The 19945-nt window shown below is 32.9% G+C and overlaps 1 protein-coding gene and 1 long non-coding RNA gene across 3 annotated transcripts; one reads left to right on the top strand and one right to left on the bottom strand.

Moving 5' to 3' along the window:
* Window positions 1-650: 650 nt before the first annotated feature.
* LOC112711466 (exocyst complex component EXO70A1) lies at window positions 651-7566 on the bottom strand. Of its 2 annotated transcripts, none has more exons than XR_003157500.3 (11): window positions 6232-7550; window positions 5578-5780; window positions 4650-4916; window positions 3703-3838; window positions 3419-3628; window positions 2953-3155; window positions 2435-2632; window positions 1962-2328; window positions 1432-1508; window positions 1193-1339; window positions 651-1063 (listed from the first exon to the last, which is right to left on the bottom strand). XR_003157500.3 is itself a non-coding variant. In XM_025764129.2 (11 exons), the coding sequence occupies exons 1-11, from the start codon at window positions 6862-6864 to the stop codon at window positions 961-963; spliced, it is 2277 nt and encodes a 758-aa protein (XP_025619914.1). In that variant the 5' UTR covers window positions 6865-7566; the 3' UTR covers window positions 651-960. The 2 variants fall into 2 exon arrangements, 1 of the variants encoding a protein (XP_025619914.1); XM_025764129.2 differs by having other exon boundaries at window positions 2229-2328; window positions 6232-7566.
* On the top strand, window positions 7366-8323 carry LOC140175358 (uncharacterized). The gene is made up of 2 exons (XR_011866019.1): window positions 7366-7505; window positions 7887-8323. It is a non-coding gene; the product is annotated as an uncharacterized lncRNA (long non-coding RNA).
* Window positions 8324-19945: the final 11622 nt, after the last annotated feature.

Raw genomic sequence — 19945 nt, 5'->3', positions numbered from 1 at the left:
AAAGCAGTTAAACATGATTTTTAAATATTTCAACAAAAGAGATAGATATATGTAATCTTTTAAATTAATAATATTAGAATGTATATATAAGTACATAATATCTAAAAAGATTAATAAATCTTACATAGAAAATATAGTTAGAGATATTTTTTGCTTAAAATAATAAAAATAATACAAATACGTTTATTTTTATTAAATTAAATTATTAATTTAAATTATATCTATCTAAATTTTAAATAAAAAATTTTAAAAATTTAAAATTCAAATATGTGAATAAGATTAGATTAATAATAAAAAAAATAAAAATATACAAATACAATTCAAATTGTAGAGAAATAGGAATAAGTTTGTCGGTGAACAAATTCATTATTTTCAATGAACAAAAGAAGATAGTATATTAAATAAACTTTATGAAATAAATTATAATTTTAAATAAATAATTAAAATAAATAAAATATAAAATTATTAATTAATTATATTTTATTAACTAATTAAATAACTTATATATTAATAGAACATATTAAATTTCTTATAATAATTATAATTATCATTTAGTAAAAATATATTTTATAAATTGTAATTAATATGTTTGTAGTTTTTCAAAAAAAAAGTATTAATTATTTATTGATTTTATCAGTATGCATTAAATGTTAACCTAAATCAAGGTAAAGTAAATTTTAATAGAATTTTTTTGTTAAAATTATATGGAGTTTTAAAACTCCAAACATCAAGGGAGTATTGTAACATCCACTCCAAAGTCCTATTAGTGGGAAACAACTCTCTTTAGATTCAACTTCAAAGTATCCTATACTATCTAATGTGGGACTATGGATATGTTGTAATACCAAAATCTCTTAACACATTTGCACCAATCCTCCATGAAACTAGAAGATGCAATCAGATACCAAAGCCACTCATTTGTCCCTGCCTACCATCCCAAATTAATCATCAGCTACTTATTTATCGTTTCGCTTGGCTCATGAATTTTCCTTCGAAAAAGTCACCCAACATTTGTTCTAGATCTTCTGCTGTGTATTTGATGTGCTTAACCTTCAAAAAAGACCTGTAAGACAAAAGGTTATGCATCAAAGTTAAATAAAATCTCACTCACACAAAAACAAAGCATCATGTGCAAACATATAAGAGCAACAATGCATTCATGATTTGCAAGTAATTGAAATTACAAACATACCCAAAACGTCCCACAAAGGTTCTATAGCCAGGCAACACGATCATAGCAACTGCAAGCTGTAGAGACTCTTGCAATTCAGCGTCAGGAACTTTCCATTGAGATTGCTTCCGATGGAGTTCCTCAAACATATCATTGAATGTCTTCAACCTAAGAACAGATGCAAATTCACATGTTGGTGGGGATAGAGAGGGAGAGAATGCTTTGCCAAATAAATTAACATAAAGCAACTTAAAGATCACCTGTCCTTAAGAACTGCTCTGCTAACACCATTGTTCATGCCAACATATAAACCCTTATCAGATAGGCATTGCAGAGTCTGCGAAGGTAAATAATAAAAGTTCAACAATAGAACAGTACCTTCTGAATTGACTGAAATCATTGAAGATGACGATGACATTCTAAGCTCTTATCCAAATGATTGCACAAAGGTCAAAACCCAAAACCAAAATGAACACTAATATATATACCACACAATACCACCAAAGAATACATTACTTCTTGACAGAGAAAATTGATAAGAAAAGGGAAATATTGCAGCTCTTACGGTCTTACCATATTGTTCAGACTATGGTTTTTAGGTAGGAAACAGGGAAAGTTAAGAATTAGGATTTAATGAAATATTTAATATGATATAAAGTGGTATGATATGAGACTATGAGAGATAAATATCCACCCTTATTTGTAATTTCTAATAATACTAAAACATAAGCATCCTGTGATACATAGAGTTTAATACTGAGTCAAATTTAAAGGATGTAATGTGCGTCACCTAAACTGACACAAGTGTAAGTGGCCGATTCTACACCTTGAACCTGTGACCTTGAGGTGATATGGAGCAACTTAACCATTGCACTAAAGCTCATAGAAAAATCAAACAAATTTCTTGATTCTCTAAGCTGCATATGTAGGGTCAGATGTCCAAAAGAGGACATGGGCTAGGCATTGACTGGCTTTATTAAATGGCAAGAATGTGATGATTTGTTCAGAAACTGAGCTGCAAGACATGTTGCACTCAATTGGGTCAATAGAACAATACCTTTGCCCAAGCATTTCTTATGTATTGATTTGCATGGTGCTGCACAATTCCACTATGTAGTCGTACCCAATCATCCCCTAATATATCCTTGGCTTCAGAGCTAAAATATAAGAGGATTAGAAAAAAAATAACATGGAACCAGCAGAAAATGCATTTAAACTGTGAGTTAAATAAATCAATAATCAATGGTGGATGTCATCACCCACCTCTGAACAAATTTAACAATATAATAAATATTGTTCATGAGAAAAATATGCTTAAATGCAGGGTCTCTATACTGCTTTGACTTCAAATCTAATTTGGATTCCAAAGCCTTCATTATTCGCTTAGTTACAGATGCCTGCTGCAAAGAATAGTCTCCACCTTCAAATTCTTGGAACAGTTGCTTCAAGGTGGACTGGTAGCTGTATACGTTTATAGAATTCTAATTAGGTAAAATATGTGAACATCAACAAGATCTTGGCAAAATTTATAGAAACTGAATGTTTAGTAAGCAATATCTCTTAAATGCAAAATAAAGTATTGGTTTGCACAACCCCCTTATAGATATAGTCATATATTGAACAGTAATGAAAATTTTACAAAGTGTAACTGAAAGGAAAAATATGTAGCAACAAACTGCATTTATCAACTGTCAAATCAAGATTGCTATCAAATATCAACAATTTGATGATAGGATAACTTATTGGGATCAGTTATCAGAATGCCGAAAATAGGAACTTACTCATATAAAACCCTCACAAAATTAATCATATAGCTTGTTAAAGGATGCACTCCATCTGTTACTGCAATCTCTATAGCATCCTTTTCAACTACTTCTTCGAGATCTCCAAAGACCTCGTTGGCCATTTGTGCAAGTTGTTTTGTAAAACGAAATACTGCTTCTCTTATTTCAGTGCAAGCTTTGCCTCTAAAAAGTGTTTCAATCTGCAAATTGTCATGTGAAATAGTTGGTAAAGAGTGTATGCCTTGTGTTTTTTTAATAGGTTTAGAAAAGAGTGTAGAAAGAAAAAGGAACTTATCAAGCAGAAGTGGTTCACTTCAATCTCAATATAGAATGATTAAAAAGGAACTTATCAATATCATTGAAAATAGTATAGAAATATTTTAGTAGAACCCTTGGGATTTATAAAGCAATGCATGAAAGTGATAGTAGCTAAATTTAAGATTCTGGATGTCAGGAGCCATACCTCTAAATGAAGCTGTAACATTGTTTCACACATGTCTAAAAGTAAATGGAAGTTTTGCGGGGATTTAATGATTTTGGCATTTGCTTCACCAATACTAAGTAGCATGGAGATATTGTTTGTAGTCACCTCGGAGAAACACTGTTCAGCGAGTGAATCAAAGCCTTCAAATATCAGATTACAAACATTCCGCTCTCCAGCAAACAGCTTGACCTGTCCATGTATAGTTAGTTATATATTTGAAAGGAAAACAGAAGGCAGACAGATCAATTCTACAATCTTCTTACGGCTATAGGCATTATATGCCAGCTTCCAATTTTGGCTTCTAATATCTCCAACTGCAACTTTTGAGCATCGTCATTGTTGAGTTTCTCAACCCCAAATATTTGGATGCTTTCTTCCAACCAATTAGAACGGGCATCTCTAAACAATGGCAAAGATTATAATAATAAATACTTGCAGCAATAATATTAATTATTATTGGACTTATATTACATTCGCTTAGTCTGCAATTTCTTAATAACAGTTCCTACAACAGTTTAGAGGATGAAAATATTTTGTAACGTAAGATTAGAATTTTCCTGGAATTTTATGACAACTGATATAGCCAAGGAGAAGGAGTGATTATGGATTTCATGTTACAGTCCCTGGGTCACAGAAATCTTGACCCTGATTGTTAATAGTACACTTTGGATGTGTCAAATTATTCCTTAATGGTGTGTAATGTGTTTTTGAGTTTTGATTTTGGAGGGAAAGGAATGTTTGAAGAGTAAAATGAACTCCAAGTTACTCCTCAAGGTTCAAACCATTAACTTAACCCCCATAATCAAGACTCAAGAGATCCATTTCATAACGACCAATTTTGGCCCTTAGCATGATGAGGATTCAGGCTGAGAACAAAAGCTGTGAGCATGGTTACTTTTCTCATAACTTCGAGGCAAATTTTATTTTTGTAGATAAAAAAGGGCAGTATGTTGCGAAGCATCTGCATTATGCATGGCTCAGGGAAGGGTCACACCCTCGGGTTGATTCCAACCTTTACGTTACATGGAGAGAACTCAAAAGTTGTACCAAGGCTCCCCTTCACTTTAGTAGGTAAATTGACTTGAAATTAACGGATAACCATAATTTTCATTCTCACTTAGATTTTAAATTTTCCAAAAGTAGAGATCTAATCCAAGGCAATTTCAACTTTACTTCTGCAGTGTAACAGCATCAAAACAAAGAGCATTACCTGTAGATTCTGAGTAGCTGTTGTTGTTGACCAGCTTCAACCAGTTGCTGAGCTAAGTAATGTAGAGGTGACACAATTCTTGATGGTATAAGATTGAGAAGAGTACATAAAACAGGATCAGCACTGTTGTTATTTTCGTGGGACTCAGAATGATGAGAAGAGGAAGGTTTCTTTCCACTAGGATCACCCTCATGGCCGGGAGATCCTGACGAGGGTCGCATAGAGCTTGTAAGGCAATCAAAGAGGTGCTTAGGTTCCACAGGCTTGCTGTAAGCAGACAGGATAAAATATAATTTCATGGCAACATGAATGAATTTTTCACCCATAAGAAAAACACTCTTATTACAAAGCAGGAAAAAAATTAAAAAAAGATTCACATCTTCATGAACTAACAACACTGAAAGCAGCAAAGGTATAAAGCCCAAATATGCCTCAAAGAACTGTCATTGTTTTGCCATGATAATTTCATTATATTATGAGCTTAGAAGATATTTTTCACTTTTTACATAAAATATATATTATCATGGAAACCATCAGGCAACCACCAATTAAGAACCATGGAACTAAGAAACTGTTGTGATCATAAAGTACAAGACTCATTAGAACAAAATGGAGAACTGAAAGAAGGGTGCCCTGGTGCAGAATGACACCATCAAAACACTTAAAATATCTAGAGATCTCTGGACTTACAGAACTTTGTTTAACATCATATACAAATAAACTCAAGTGATGAGTAACCTAATGAAAAATGAGTAACAAGTCAATTAAGTAGGTCCCTTCTGTGGCAGTGAGGTGGAACTGAAAAAAAATAAAAGAAAGGAAAAAAGAAAACAAAAGAAAACAGATACTTCAAGTGATTACAAGTTTACAATGCAAGCAATGAATTGTTGGCTCAACATGAACAATATTAAGCTAAAAATATACAAACCTGAAAAATGACAATAACTGCTTAAATGCATCTTCTAGTTTAGAGATATCTTCAGCAATCAAATTATTTTCATGGAATAAAATAGAATCACTAACTGTAAATCCCATTCTACTGCCAAAAAACTCAATGCTGCTTCTCAGTCTACCACTTGCTTCATGCTTGTTTTGCAAGTCTTGACGCCCTTTATGTATTTCTGCCTCTGCCTGCATATAAATTGGTCCCTTTATAAGAGAACTTTCTCAGAAGTCAAGTAATATATATATATATATATATATATATATATATATATATATATATATATATATATATATATATATATTGGTCCCTGCCTGTATTTTACACTTGTAAATTTAAAGATCATGAAAGAAACTTTTATAAACAGAAGTCCCTTAGTTTTCTTCTAGTTAAATCGGTTTTTAAGTTGTGGCTATGAACATTATTTTGCCCTGCCATTCATTCACTCACGTTTTGTGGTGTCTTCTTTATATTTTGTCATTGTTAAAGGGGGTTAATTTGTCAGAACTCGCAAGCTTAAAGCTTTATGAGCTTCCATTTGAGGGGGAGTGTTATAAATGATATCAAATTCAGCTGTGGCTTCTAATTAAATTGATTATTCCTCTTGAAAATAAATGGCAGAAGAATATAGAAACTTACTTGGCTACCCTTCTGCACAAGGCTGGCAATATCTTCCAACACCGGCTTAGCAAGGCGCTCTAATTCAGCGGCTTCCTCGGTAGAATCAGCTTCCCTCTCCTTTTCATCATTCAGCTGCAGTGGTAGAGTGTCACACACATATGATTCCAGAGTCATAGAATCCAAGTCAGAAGCCGAACCGGTTGCGCTTTCAGTTCTAGCTAAGGGGAGCTTCCTAACAGCACTAAGTATCCTTGTGACTTTGAGCAAGGTCTCTTTGGTATCTCTTGAAGTCTGAGCCGGCACATCGAACCTAAAGAAACGTTCTAGAGACACCACCAATTTGGCAAGTTCATCTTGGTACTGTATCCTGGCAAGGAAATTCAACCTGTGGATCTTGGAACACCTGTAAACAAGCTTTGTCCCCTCTTCCATCTCTTCAATCAGCGAATCCAGCTCCTCCTTCGGCCGCCCTAATTCATCGTTCTGTTGCTCCATTTCCTTGATCAAAGGATCTATCTTCACCAGAATCGTTCTGAGGTACGCCAAGGTATTCTTGAAATTGCTGGCCTTGTCCTTAACTTCAAGAACCGCCTTCAGCAATTCTCCGAAGACAGCTCCAATGGCAGCTCCTCCCAACAGTTCTGCCGCCATAATTTACCGGCACAGAACGCAAGAACCACTCACAAACAAGCACAACGACAGAAGAGCATGTAAAGACTAACCATAATGATTGGCTTCTCTTTTGTCCTACCAACAGGTCATCGCTTATGAGAGGGTAGTCAACAGAGGAGGTTTCTAGGAACTTAGCTCCCATTTTCACTCGCATCTTTTGAGTGGATACATTATATATACGAGTAGAGGGAACAAAATTAAGCTGTAAAGGGTGAGATTTAAAAAATGCATAAGAGCATAAAAATGTGAAAAGTAAAACGGTAATATGCCGTTGTGGGAGGTGCCAACAGTAAGCTGCAAATCATCAACGCCGTTAGGCGGTGCAGAAAACGTCAATGACGTTTTGCTCTGCATGTGTGATATGTGTAAACTTTCTCTGCCACCCAAGGTTAACCTGAAATCATTCCCGTCTACTCTCATTTCTTCTTCTTCTTCTTCTTCTTCTTCGGTTTCTCTTCCTATCACTTTCAAAATCTCAACCCCTCACCCAACAACACACAGCCACAACTACTAACTCGCTCAACAAAAGGTTTTGCTTTTGCTTGACCACTTGAAAACTCTCCTGGGATTCGAACAAGTCTTGGCGAGTCTGAACTCGAAGAAGCATCATCTGTCAAACGGTGAAACCAAATCTCTTTCATACAAATCTTTTCTTACGCTTGCCCGAGAGGCTAAATCACTAACTCAACCACTAAAAACACACATGTATTTTATTTAGGAAAAGTAAAGGTAAACAATGAAAATATTAAACAATGTAAATATTTAGATATATTGAATGTTTATTTTATTAGTGTATAGATTATTATTTTAATATTAAAATTTAGAGGGTTAATTTAGAGGTGTGGTATATTTTAATTTGATTGGTGGTTGTTCATATTGTTCAACAAAATTATTGTCTCTCTAGCATTTCTTATTTATTTATTGTTCATTTTTATTAGTAGTTAGTTATTGTAATTATTTAATTAGTTATGTTTACACATATAAATCTTTTTAACTTACAGATCTTACAAGTTGGGCCAAACCCAATTGAAGTTTTATTCACCTACCAAAGCGTGTTAAGACACGCATCACATTTCCAAAGCGCTCATTCATCATTATGAACGACTCTTCTTCGTTCTCGATGAAAATCACAAGTGTCATTTTTTCTTCGTGTTTCTCTTCCTCCTCCACTTCTTCCTTCTTCTTCTCATTCTTCTTTGTGTTTCTCCTCCTTTTTCTTCACGTGTTTCATCTTCATCGTCGTGTTTCTCCTCCTTCTTCTTTTGATTTTGCAATATTATGTATTTTTTTTATTTGATTTTTCCCTAAAAAGAATTATGAGAATATGAAATAAGAAGATGAAGAAGAAGAAATAGCAGAAGATGAAGAGAAGGAAGAGGAAGAGTTCTAAATTATGCAGAACTTATAAGAATAACAATACACTCAAATATCTTCGTTTTACATCCAAATTTGCTGCAAATACAGAAATGAGTTATACTACGTGTACACTAAAATCAACCACCAACGTCAGTCACCAGTACAAAATACATATTGGAATACAAATATACATTGAAAATAAATTAAACCACACATGTACATGTATTTTACATAAATACATTGGTGGATGATTTTAGTAGCTGATTTTATTGTACAAATAGCATTTTGGTATAGAAAAATATTTCCTCTAAAGTTGTATTTTTTTTCTTCTTCTTCTTTTTCTTATTTCTTTCTTTCTTTTAGTTAAATGAATGTAAGTTCACCCTTTTCCAAGTAATTTTGTAGTATTATGTGTTTCTTCTTTTTCTTTGTTTGATTTTTTGTTTTTCTTCTTGTTAAGAGAGTAAAACAAGAAGAAACTTGAGAATGTAAAATAAAAAGAAAAAGATGAATAAGAAATAAAAGAAGATGGTGATGATGATGAAAAAACCAACAGAAAATGAGGAGGAGGAAGAAAAAGAGTTCTGAATTATGCAGAACTTATCTGAATAAAAATACACCCAAAATTTTTTAAAATATACCCAAATATCTTTGTATTACACTCAAGTATCTTCATTTTACATCCAAATTCGCTGCAAATACAAAAATGAGTTATGCTATGTGTCCACTAAAATCAGCCACCAAAGTCAGCCACCAGCATAAAATACATATTGGAATACAAATATACATTGAAAATAAATTAAACCACACATGTATTTATCAATAAATACATTGGTGGCTAATTTTAGTGGCTGATTTTAGTGTACAAATAGTATTTTTGTACAGAAAAATATTTCCTCTAATACTGCATTTTTTTTCTTCTTCTTTTCCTTATTTCTTTCTTTCTTTTAGTTAAATGCATGTAAGTTCATCATTTTTCAAGTAATTTTGGAGCATTATGTGTTTTTTCTTCTTTTTTGTTTGATTTTTTTATTTTTACTCTTGTTAAGAGAGTAAAACAAGAAGAAACTTGAGAAGATAAAACAAAAAGGAAAAGATGAATAAAAGAAAAAAGAAGAAGAAAATGGTGATAATGATGAAAAAAAAAGCAGCAAAAGATGAAGAGGAGGAAGAGAAAGAGTTCTAAATTATGCAGAACCTATCAGAATAAAAATACACCCAAAATTCTTTAAAATACACTAAAATATCTTTGTGTTATACCCAAATATTTTCGTTTTACACCCAAATTTTCTGCAAATACAGAAATGAATTATGCTACGTGTACACTAAAATCAACCACCAAAGTCAGCCACCAGTATAAAATACATACTGAAATATAAATATATATTGAAAATAAATTAAAACACACATGTATTTATACACAAATACATGTGTTTCTTCTTCTTCTTTATTTGATTTTTTATTTTACTGTACCAATAGCATTTTTGTATAGAAAAATGTTTCCTCCTTTTGGAGCATTATGTGTTTCTTCTTCTTCTTTATTTGATTTTTTATTTTTATTCTTGTTAAAAGAGTAAAATAAGAAGAAACTTGAGAAGGTAAAACAAAAAGGAAAAGATGAATAAGCAAAAAAGAAGAAGATGGTGATGATGATGAAAAAAAAAAAGAAGCAGCAGCAAAAGATGAAGATGAGGAAGAGGAAGAGTTTTGAATTATACAAAACTTATCAGAATAAAAATACACCTAAATATCTTCGTTTTACAACCAAATATCTTCGTGTTACACCCAAATATCGTCATTTTACACCCAAATTTGCTGCAAATACAGAAATGAGTTATACTACGTGTACACTAAAATCAGCCACCAAAGTCAACTACCAGTATAAAATATATACTGAAATACAAATATACATTGAAAATAAATTAAACCACACATGTATTTATACACAAATACATTGGTGGCTGATTTTAGTATACAAATAGCATTTTTGTATAGAAAAATATCTTCTTTAATGCTGCATTTTTTCCTTCTGAATTGAACCACACCTCAGCCACTTGATTATATTCAAACCAATAAAAGGAGGAGAAGACTTGTATGAGAAAAACACTTGTATGTGGAGAACAAACTGCTCACAAACACCACATAGGAGTTGCAAAATACACCATATTAAAACAAGCATAAACTATAGAATGCAAATACAACTATAAAATCATCATAAAAAATAACAAAAATCATATTCATGAATCATCATTAAACAAAAACTAAAATAAATCAACTAAAACAATAAGACAATTTACCTTCAGTGAGATGAAAAGTCATAAACTGTAAATACACACAAACTTTCCTGAAATACACCCAAATATTCCTGATTACACTCGAACGTCTAATATAAAATATAGAAAATTCATTAGAACTAGTACATTAGATTCAATTCAAACAAGAAATAATGAACAACAAATTTTACAGATAAGGTTCATGCATTATTCAGTTACACAATCATAAACTACTAATTAGAACTAAACCACACCTTAGGAATTTCATTGGATTCAAATTCAAAATCCACTTTGCTCTAGTTCAGCTGACAATCTGAAGTTGAATCATCCATTATCTTCAAAACGATTTCAGAGCTTGATTTCAGAAACAATGAAAAAACGAAAAAACGAAGAAAGAGAACAAAAAGAAAAACTTATGTAAATGGCGAAGAAGAAGGGAGAGAAAAATGCACGAAAGAGATCGAAGAGAGAAGGCGAGAAAACGCAGAAGGAATTCAAAAATGAAATGAAATCCTTTCGGAAAAGGAAGTTATATATTCGCGCGTTGATTGATTGAAAAATCTGTTAAGGAAACGCGTGAAATATACGAGCCATAAGAGGCACGTTTTAGGGATAAGAAACATTCGGACTTGTAAGACTTGTATAATAAAAAAGCTTTTATGTGAAGGTTAATTCTTATTTAATTTTATTAAGCTGAAAGAAATAAAAAAAAGTTTATAATTTATTAATATTATTTTGTTGTTCATTAGTATTAAATAAAGTAGTTGTTAGTTGATTAGAATTAGTTAAAATATAGAAAAAGTCTAGTGGACCAGCACTTTTGTTGAAATCTGGTCAGCACTTAATCATCAAAAGAAAAATGATTAATCCTACACTATTAGATGTCATCTCACACCATTAAAAATATTAATAATGGCTAATTGATGACTAAACATGACAAATATATATATATATATATATATATATATATATATATATATATATAGGTAATGACCAAATCAGTACTCGAATGATTCAAACGCTGACATTTTAGTACCTGACTATTGTTATTGACAAAATAGTACCTGAATGTTTTAAAAATTTGTCAAGCGTGTCCTGATGCTTGTCGGACCATGGCTCCGGCGAGTAAGATGCTTACGTGTTCACCGGTTTTTGCTGACAAGAGAAATTTATTTTGAATTGGAATTTATAATTAAAAATATTATTCCAAACCCTAATCCCTCCCCCTCCCTCATCCTAGCCCCTTTTCCCTTCCCTTTCCCTCTCCATCGCAGCCCCTTCCCTCTTCCTCCCTCTCATCTCATCTCATCTCATCTCATCTCTGCAATAAAAAAAATAACAATCTAATATCTCAAAATTCCATCCTTTCCAAGCAACTACAAAGCAAAACTTTCGATTCTCTCTCTCAGATCAGAGAAGAACAGGACGAGAATCTGAAGAAGAAGAAGAAGCTACAATTCCTGAACATCCCAGAAATCTGTTACCTTTTCTTCTTCTTCGCCTTCTCTCTTCTCTCCACCGCCGCCGCCATCTTTACCGTCACTTCCCTCTACACCAACAAAGCTGTCTCCTTTTCCTCCACTATATCTGCAATCCCCAAAATCTTCAAGTGTTTGTTCATCACTTACCTCTGGGTCACACTTTTGATGTTCATCTGTAACTGTCTTTGTGATTTTCTTGGTTTTGTTTATTATAGCAATTGATACACAGAACTGGTTTATGCAGTTTTTCACGATTATTGTGGGTGTGTTGGTTATTGTGAATTTGGTGGGATTGTTGGTGCATAATATTTTTTACTGTTTGCAAGAGTTACCATCACCAAGGAATTGATAAGAGTGTTTTACATGATCATCTTGGTAAGAAATTTGGGGGTTTGTAGGTGAATTTTTTCTTTTTCTTCTTTTTTTTAATGTAATTGATGGAATATTGTAATACATTTGGAAAGAAATACAAATGGTATTGGTAGATTGTAATTTGAATTGTGATATTGTGTTCTGTTGTGCATGCAAAGGGGGCAGCGATGGAGATGGAAAGAGAAGGGGGCTGCGATGGGGAGAGAAAAGGAAGAGAAGAGTGTGTTGGGGGGTGCGATGGGGATGGAGGGGGAGGGGAGGGGGGCTACGTTGGGTAGGGGAGGGCTGCGATGGGGAGGGAAAGGGAAGGGAAGAGTGTGTTGGGGGGCTGCGATGGGGATGGAGGAGGAGGGGAAGGGGGCTACGCTGGGTAGGGGAGGGCTGCGATGGGGAGGGAGATAGAGGGGGAGTCTACGTTGGGGAGGGAGAGCTTAGGGTTTGAGGGGTGGTTTGCCATGTCACCAAAATACGGTGGCCATGTCAGCATTGTGTTTGCCGGAGATTTGCTCCGGCGAGTTCGGGGACACGCTTGTCAAATTTTAAAATTTTTTAGAGACTATTTTGTCAATAACAAAAGCCAGGTACTAAAATGTCAGCGTTTGAATCTTTCGGGTACTGATTTGGTCATTACCTATATATATATATATATATATATATTAATTGTTACTATATATTTTAGTAATTTTAGTTTATTTTAAATAATTTTTTTCAAAAGCAATTATTTATTTAATAGTTGTTAGTATATATTTTACATAAAATATTAGAAATTTCAATTATTTTATAGTTATTTTAGTTTTATTCGAAATATTTAATAATAAAAACTAAATTATTATTAATTGTTAGTACATATTTTTAGAATTTTGTCTTGTATTTTAATTATTTATTAAGAAAACCAGAATTATTATTACTAAGTTTTAGCATATATTTTTATTAATTTTAGTTTTATTTGAAATATTTATTAAAAAACAAAATTAGTATTATTATTAATGCTTAGGATATGTTTTTAATAAATTATCTTTTATTTTAAATATTTGATTAAAAACAACAGTATTATTAATTATTAGCATATGTTGTTAACTTAGTGTTACTTTCAAAATTTCTTAAAAAAGTAGTATTATTATTAATTGTTATTGTTAGCAACTATTGGTGTACATTTTTAGTTATTTTAGTCTTATTTTACATATCTTTTAAGAAAAATAGAATTATCATTAATTTTCAGTATATATTTTAAAATATTGGTTATAAAAAATTAATCACTAGTAAATAGAAAATAGTTATTATTAATTATTTATATATTTTTTATTGTAGAATTTAAAAAAAGATGAAGATAAAAAATGTGACACCACACGTACTAAAAACCATATTATAGAATATCTAATAGGGCCTTTGCTGGTAGATACTTGGTTTTCACTTGCTTGCAAGTAAAATCTAAATAAATATAGATTTAATTATTTTTTGTAGTAAATACTTTTTAATATAAACATTATATTACATGTGGAATGATTATCACACCATAGATTAATATAGAAATTGGATAACCTCTAATGTCAGGTGAAGGTTGGATGATCTCTCTCAGGACGTGTATTGAGTTAAGAAATTAACTAATTATACTTGATGATGACAAACATTATTTTTTTGGGTTAATAATCCAATTAATTTTTAATTATGTTTGATAAAGTGATGCAGGCCAAAATTAAAACAAACAGCAGCCCAAATGCAAGAAATCAAAATCATTGTTGGTGGGTCTTTCTAACCAACGAAGCCCATAGAAAATAATGCGAAGAAAATAGCTGGGCTAAATAAAAAATCCAACCCAAGCCCATGAAGACTCCATCAAGCTGAAGATCTCTAAAGCCAAAGTTCACATGTTTGCTTTAGTAAAAGAACTAGAGAGAGAGAGAGAGAGAGAGAGCAAATGTCTAATCACCTAAATCAAACCACAGTCAGCTAAGTCAAAAGTTAAAGGTGATTTATTTCTATTTGCATGCATGTTAATTTCTTCACTCCTTCTCTAACTTTATGTGATACCAATTTTGGTTAAATGAAGAAAGAAGTCTTTGATCTCTGCTGCTGTAAATCAATGGTTCACAAAGTTTTTTGGAGCCAAAGCACATTATTAATGGTTCGGATTTGGGTTTACCATTGAACAACTTTCTCTTTGCTACTCTGATGTCTTCGGTCAAGCAAAAAGAACCAGATTTGAAATCCTTAATTTGGGGGTTAATTGAAGAAAGTAAAATAACAAGCTTGGGAAAAACATAGCTCAAGGAGTTAACTCAGAAGCAACCAAGATAGAAATTTTGAAAGAGGTACAAATAAGAAAATTTTCATTTTTCTGAGGTAAGGAGAAAAAAAACCAGAGTCTGAGTTTCAAAGAGAGCTTCCTAAGAAAGTTCAACGTTTTGGACAGTGCATTCTAGAGAAAGAAGCATTCCACCAAGATGAAGAACTCGATTAGTGTTAGCTCAATCTGGTTCATCTTATAGCAACTGAGGTTATTGAAGCATCAATCTCCTTCTTGTTTTACAGTTTGTAATTTCATTTTTAATGTATATCTTTCTATAATTTCTTGAGTGAAAAAAGGCTGAAAGTGAGAAATCAAGAAAAAGCCTATGAGTGATAAAAGGCTAAGTGAAACACTTGAGAGAAAAGCTTAGAGTGATTTCATATCTCTTTTGGCTATTTCAAATGTCTTGTGTCTTGTACCTGTGAGGTACCCATTTCTAAGTTGGGTTAGCACTTAGAGTGGAGAGTTAGGTATTAGCATAACCAAGTCAAGTTAGGATAGAACTTGAGAGGGAAAGGATTGTGTCAATCCTATGAAATTGGTATATGTAATACTTTAACTAAAGTGGAAATTCCACCACTGTTGTAGTGGAGACTGGATGTAGGTTGCATTGCACAAGGTAACTGAACCAGGATACTTGTTAGTGTCATTCAACTTCTCCTTCTTTATCTTCTATTTTCTAATATTTATGAGACAAAACAAAATTGTCTCATAAAGTTTTCGCTGCATAGTTCAAACAGAATCTAAGTGAAAGCTCATAAGTAAAGACTTATTTCATTAATGTAAAAGATGGTCATAGATTCAACCCCCTCTCTAAGCCTTTTAGAACCTTCAATTGGTATCTAGAGCCAAGATCTCAAGAATCAAGCTTCACAGCTTAGAGTAAAGGTCCAATGTTGAACAACTTAGGCACAACCACAGTTGTCTACACTCTAACAGAAGGCCAGTCAAATAGCAGGCTTCCCTTCTTCAATGGAAAAAAACTATGCATATTGGATAAAGAGGATGCAGATCTTCATCCAATCCATTGATTACAACATATGGAAGATTGTTGTGAGCAGCTCTAAGATTCCAACAAAGACAAGTGTTGATGGAGTAGTGACTCCAAAAGAAGAAACTGAATGGAATGACGACGACAAGAAAAAAGTGGAACTAAACGCTAAAGTCATCAACCTTCTACATTATGCCATCAACTTTGAAGAGTACCAAAAGGTGTCTAGATACAAAACAGCCAAAGAAATCTGGGAGAAACTCCAGATTACACACAAAGGCACTAAATAGGTCAAGGAATCGAGGATTGATATGCTGCAAAAAGAATACGAGATGTTTAACATGAAGGATGGAGAAAATATTGATGAAGTGTTTGAGAGGTTTTCAATTATAATCAACAACCTTGATGCTATGGGTACAACCTACTCAGAACAAACCCTAGTGAGAAAAATTCTTAGAAGCCTCACAAAGGAATGGAAAACAAAGGCCACTGTCCTAGCTGAAAGCAACAACTTAAGTCCCATAACCTATGATGAGCTGAGAGGGAAACTCCTTGCCTATGAAACCATAAACACAAACCAAGACTCAAAGAAAAAGGAAATAGCCCTTAAGTCAAGAGTTGAATCAAAAGAAAGTGAGTCTAGTGATAGTTATTCAGATGATGAACTTGTGTTCTTTGCTATGAGACTTAGAAGGCTAATGAGGAACAAAGGCAAGCACAAGGGTTCAAACTCAAAGGAGTACAAGAAGGACATGAGTAAAGTAATTTACCACCATTGTAAGGAGGCTGGGCATCTCAAGTACAACTGTCTGAAACTCAAAAAGGAGGATAAAGGAAAGAAAGAAAAGAAGACAGTACTCATGGCATCCTGGGAGGATCTTGAGAACAATTTGGATGAGGAAGAAGACTCCGAATGTGAAGCTCAAATCTGTTACATGGCTGCTGAAGATCAACTTGATGAGGTAAATTATTATGACTTGTCCATAGATGATTTACATGTTATCATTGATGATCTCACCATCAATTCTGAAAAACTGCTGAACAAATACAATAAATATAAATCTGAAAAAAAATGTTGAAAGCTGAAAATGATTTTTTAAAAGAGAAGTGAAGGAATTCGAATGTGCCTTAGACATTATTGAGGAAAATAGATTTCTGAAATCTGAACTTGAGAAACTAAAAGAAAAGCACATTGTGGATCCTTTTTAAGAACTCATTGCTAAAAATGAAAAATTAAATGAAATGATTAAAAGATTGAACAATGATTTTGCAAAATTTGCTCAAAGTTTCAGCAACTTGGACAAATTACTTGCAAATCAAAGACCATTGTTTGAAAAATCTGGGTTAGGATATGTGACAAAAGATAATGCAATTTTTGATAACTCCTCCACAAAATTCATGGCCTCTTTCTCCAAAACAAAATCAATTATCAACAAATCTGGTCTAGGACTTATTCTCACCTATGATGAGGAATTTGATAATTCTTGTTTTGAGGAAACTGAATCATCTTCAAGAACTGATCCGATATCAAATAAGGCAGGTCTGGGCTATATTTCAACCAATGAGGTTACGTTCAAAAATTCATCTTTTCAAAATAGAACCTCATCTTTAAAAGGCCCAAATGCTTTCAAAAATCCTGGTTTGAATGCTTTTACAAAAAGGAACAATAACAGTAAAACTCACTTTGTCAAAAGAAATGCACATCTTCAAAAAACCAGAAAAACTCAAGTCCTTAATCAGTTTCAGCATCAAAATTCAAATCATTTTCAACAACATGCATCAAGAAATCATTGCTTTAATTGCAAGAAAACTGGTCACTCTTACTTACAATGCTTCATTGAAAAAAGAAAAGTAGGAAACCAAACTTACAATATTGTTTGTGACTTTAATGCACTTAGGCAACCAAGGTGGATTAAATTCAAAGGATTCAAATTAATTTGGATACCTAAGGTTGATTGAAATCTCATACAGATTTGCCTAGCATCCAGGAAAAAGAAAGATATGTGGTACTTGGATAGTGGGTGCTCTAGGCACATGACTGGACAGTCAACTTTCTTCATCAAACTAAACAAGAAAGATGGGGAGTTTTGTGACCTTTGGAGATGATGGAAAAGGTAAAATTGTTGCTGTTGGAAAAGTAGGTAACAATCACTTTACTTTCATTGATGATGTCTTTTTGGTTAATGGCTTAAGGCATAATCTTTTGAGCATAAGTCAATTGTGTGATTTCGGTTATTTGGTAACTTTTAAAAGATTGGAATGCTGTGTTGTAAATGAAAAGATCAATGACATATTGTTTATTACTAAGCGTTGTGATAATGTCTATGGACTTACACTTGATGAACTAAATGATCAAAATGTAGCTCTTTTTCACTCTAAAGAATCAGAAAAATGGCTATGGCACAAGAGATTGGGTCATGCTAGCATGTTTCAAATAAACAAGCTTGTTAAGAAAGAATTAGTAAGAGGTCTTCTTTTGATAAAATTTGATAAAGGCATCACTTGTGATACTTGTCAAATGGAAAAACAAACAAAGAGTTCATTTAAATCAAAGGAAGACATTTCTACTAAAAGACCACTTGAATTGCTACATATTGATTTATTTGGTCCAACAAGAACTCAAAGCTTAGGTGGTAAACACTATGGTTTAGTAATTGTGGATGACTACTCTAGGTTTGGTTGAATTTTATTTCTTACACACAAAAATGATGCCTTTTAGGCTTTTAAAATTTTTAGCAAGAAAATTCAAAATGAAAAGGATTTAAAGATCTCAATAAGAAGTGATCATGGAACTGAATTTCAAAACCAATTATTTGAATCCTTTTATGAGGAATTTGGAATATCACACAACTTCTCTTGTCTAAGGACACCGCAACAAAATGGTGTTGTGGAAAGAAAAAATAGAAGTATTCAAGAAATGACAAAAGCCATGCTTTGTGAAAGTAATGTTCCAAAATTCTTTTGGGCTGAAGCGGTTAACACAGCTTGCCACATTTTGAATAGAACTATCATAAGGAATTTTTTTGAAGAAAACACCTTATAAACTTTGGAAAGGTCACCCACCAAATTTAAATTACTTGCATATCTTTGGATGCAAATGTTTTGTTCTAAATAACAAAGATAATTTGGAAAAATTTGATTCAAAGGCGTATGAGTGTTTATTTGTAGGATACTCCACAAATAGTATAGCATATAGAGTTTATCATCAAGATGCTAGAATAATTGAGGAGTCCATACATGTTACATTTTATGACACTAACTTGGTTCAAAGTATTTTGGAAGATTGTGATGCAGGTAATCAGGTTCAAAAGGATGACAAAAAAGGCCAAAATCATGAGAGTGAAAATTCTGAACAAAATGAATCTGAAACTGCAGCTATAGGAAGTTCTGCAGGAGACAATTTTGTTTTGTCTCATGAATCTGGTGAACATCCTGAAACCACCAGTTCATTGAATCCCTCAATGACCGAATCTGCTACTAAGATAAGTCCACAAGATCTCGTGAATGGAGATTTCTCAAGAACTATCCTCAGAAGTTTGTCATTGGGGATGTCTCACAAGGTGTCAAAATTCGTTCCTCAACTAGAAAGGCAAATGAAGAAACAAACATTGCTTTTCTCTCTCAAATGTAGCCTCAAAACATCAAGAAAGCTCTTGATGACCCCTCTTCAGTAAAGACAATGGAGAAAGAGCTTCATGAGTTCGACAAAAAACCAAGTTTGGACATTAGTTCCAAAGCCAAGTGACAAGAAAGTGATATGCACCAAGTGGATATTCAGGAATAAGTTGGGTGAAGATGGAAGCATTGCTAGAAATAAAGCAAGATTGGTGGCACAAGGATATGACCAAGAAGAGGGAATAGATTTTGATGAATCCTTTGCCCCTATTGCTCGAAGGGAAGCCATAAGACTTCTTATAGCTTATGCTGCTTGTTGTGGTTTCAAGTTGTATCAAAAGGATGTGAAATGTGCATTCTTGAATGGTGAGATAGATATAGAAGTGTATATGGCACAACCTCCTGGTTTTGAAAATAAGAATTTCCTAACCATATTTTCAAACTTTCTAAAGCTCTCTATGGACTAAGACAAGCTCCTAGGGCTTGATATGAGAGACTTAGTTCTTTTCTTTTGAAAAATAGTTTTCAAAGAGGCACTATAGACACTACTCTATTTATTAAGAATTCTAACGATTCTTTCATTCTAGTCCAAATTTATGTTGATGACATTATTTTTGGATCAACAAATGAATCCCTTTGTATTGAATTTGGAAAACTCATGACAAGTGAATTTGACATGAGTATG

The sequence above is a fragment of the Arachis hypogaea genome, chromosome 9 (assembly GCF_003086295.3).
Source record: "Arachis hypogaea cultivar Tifrunner chromosome 9, arahy.Tifrunner.gnm2.J5K5, whole genome shotgun sequence".
Lineage (NCBI taxonomy): Eukaryota > Viridiplantae > Streptophyta > Magnoliopsida > Fabales > Fabaceae > Arachis > Arachis hypogaea.
This window is presented reverse-complemented; position numbering and strand designations above follow the sequence as displayed.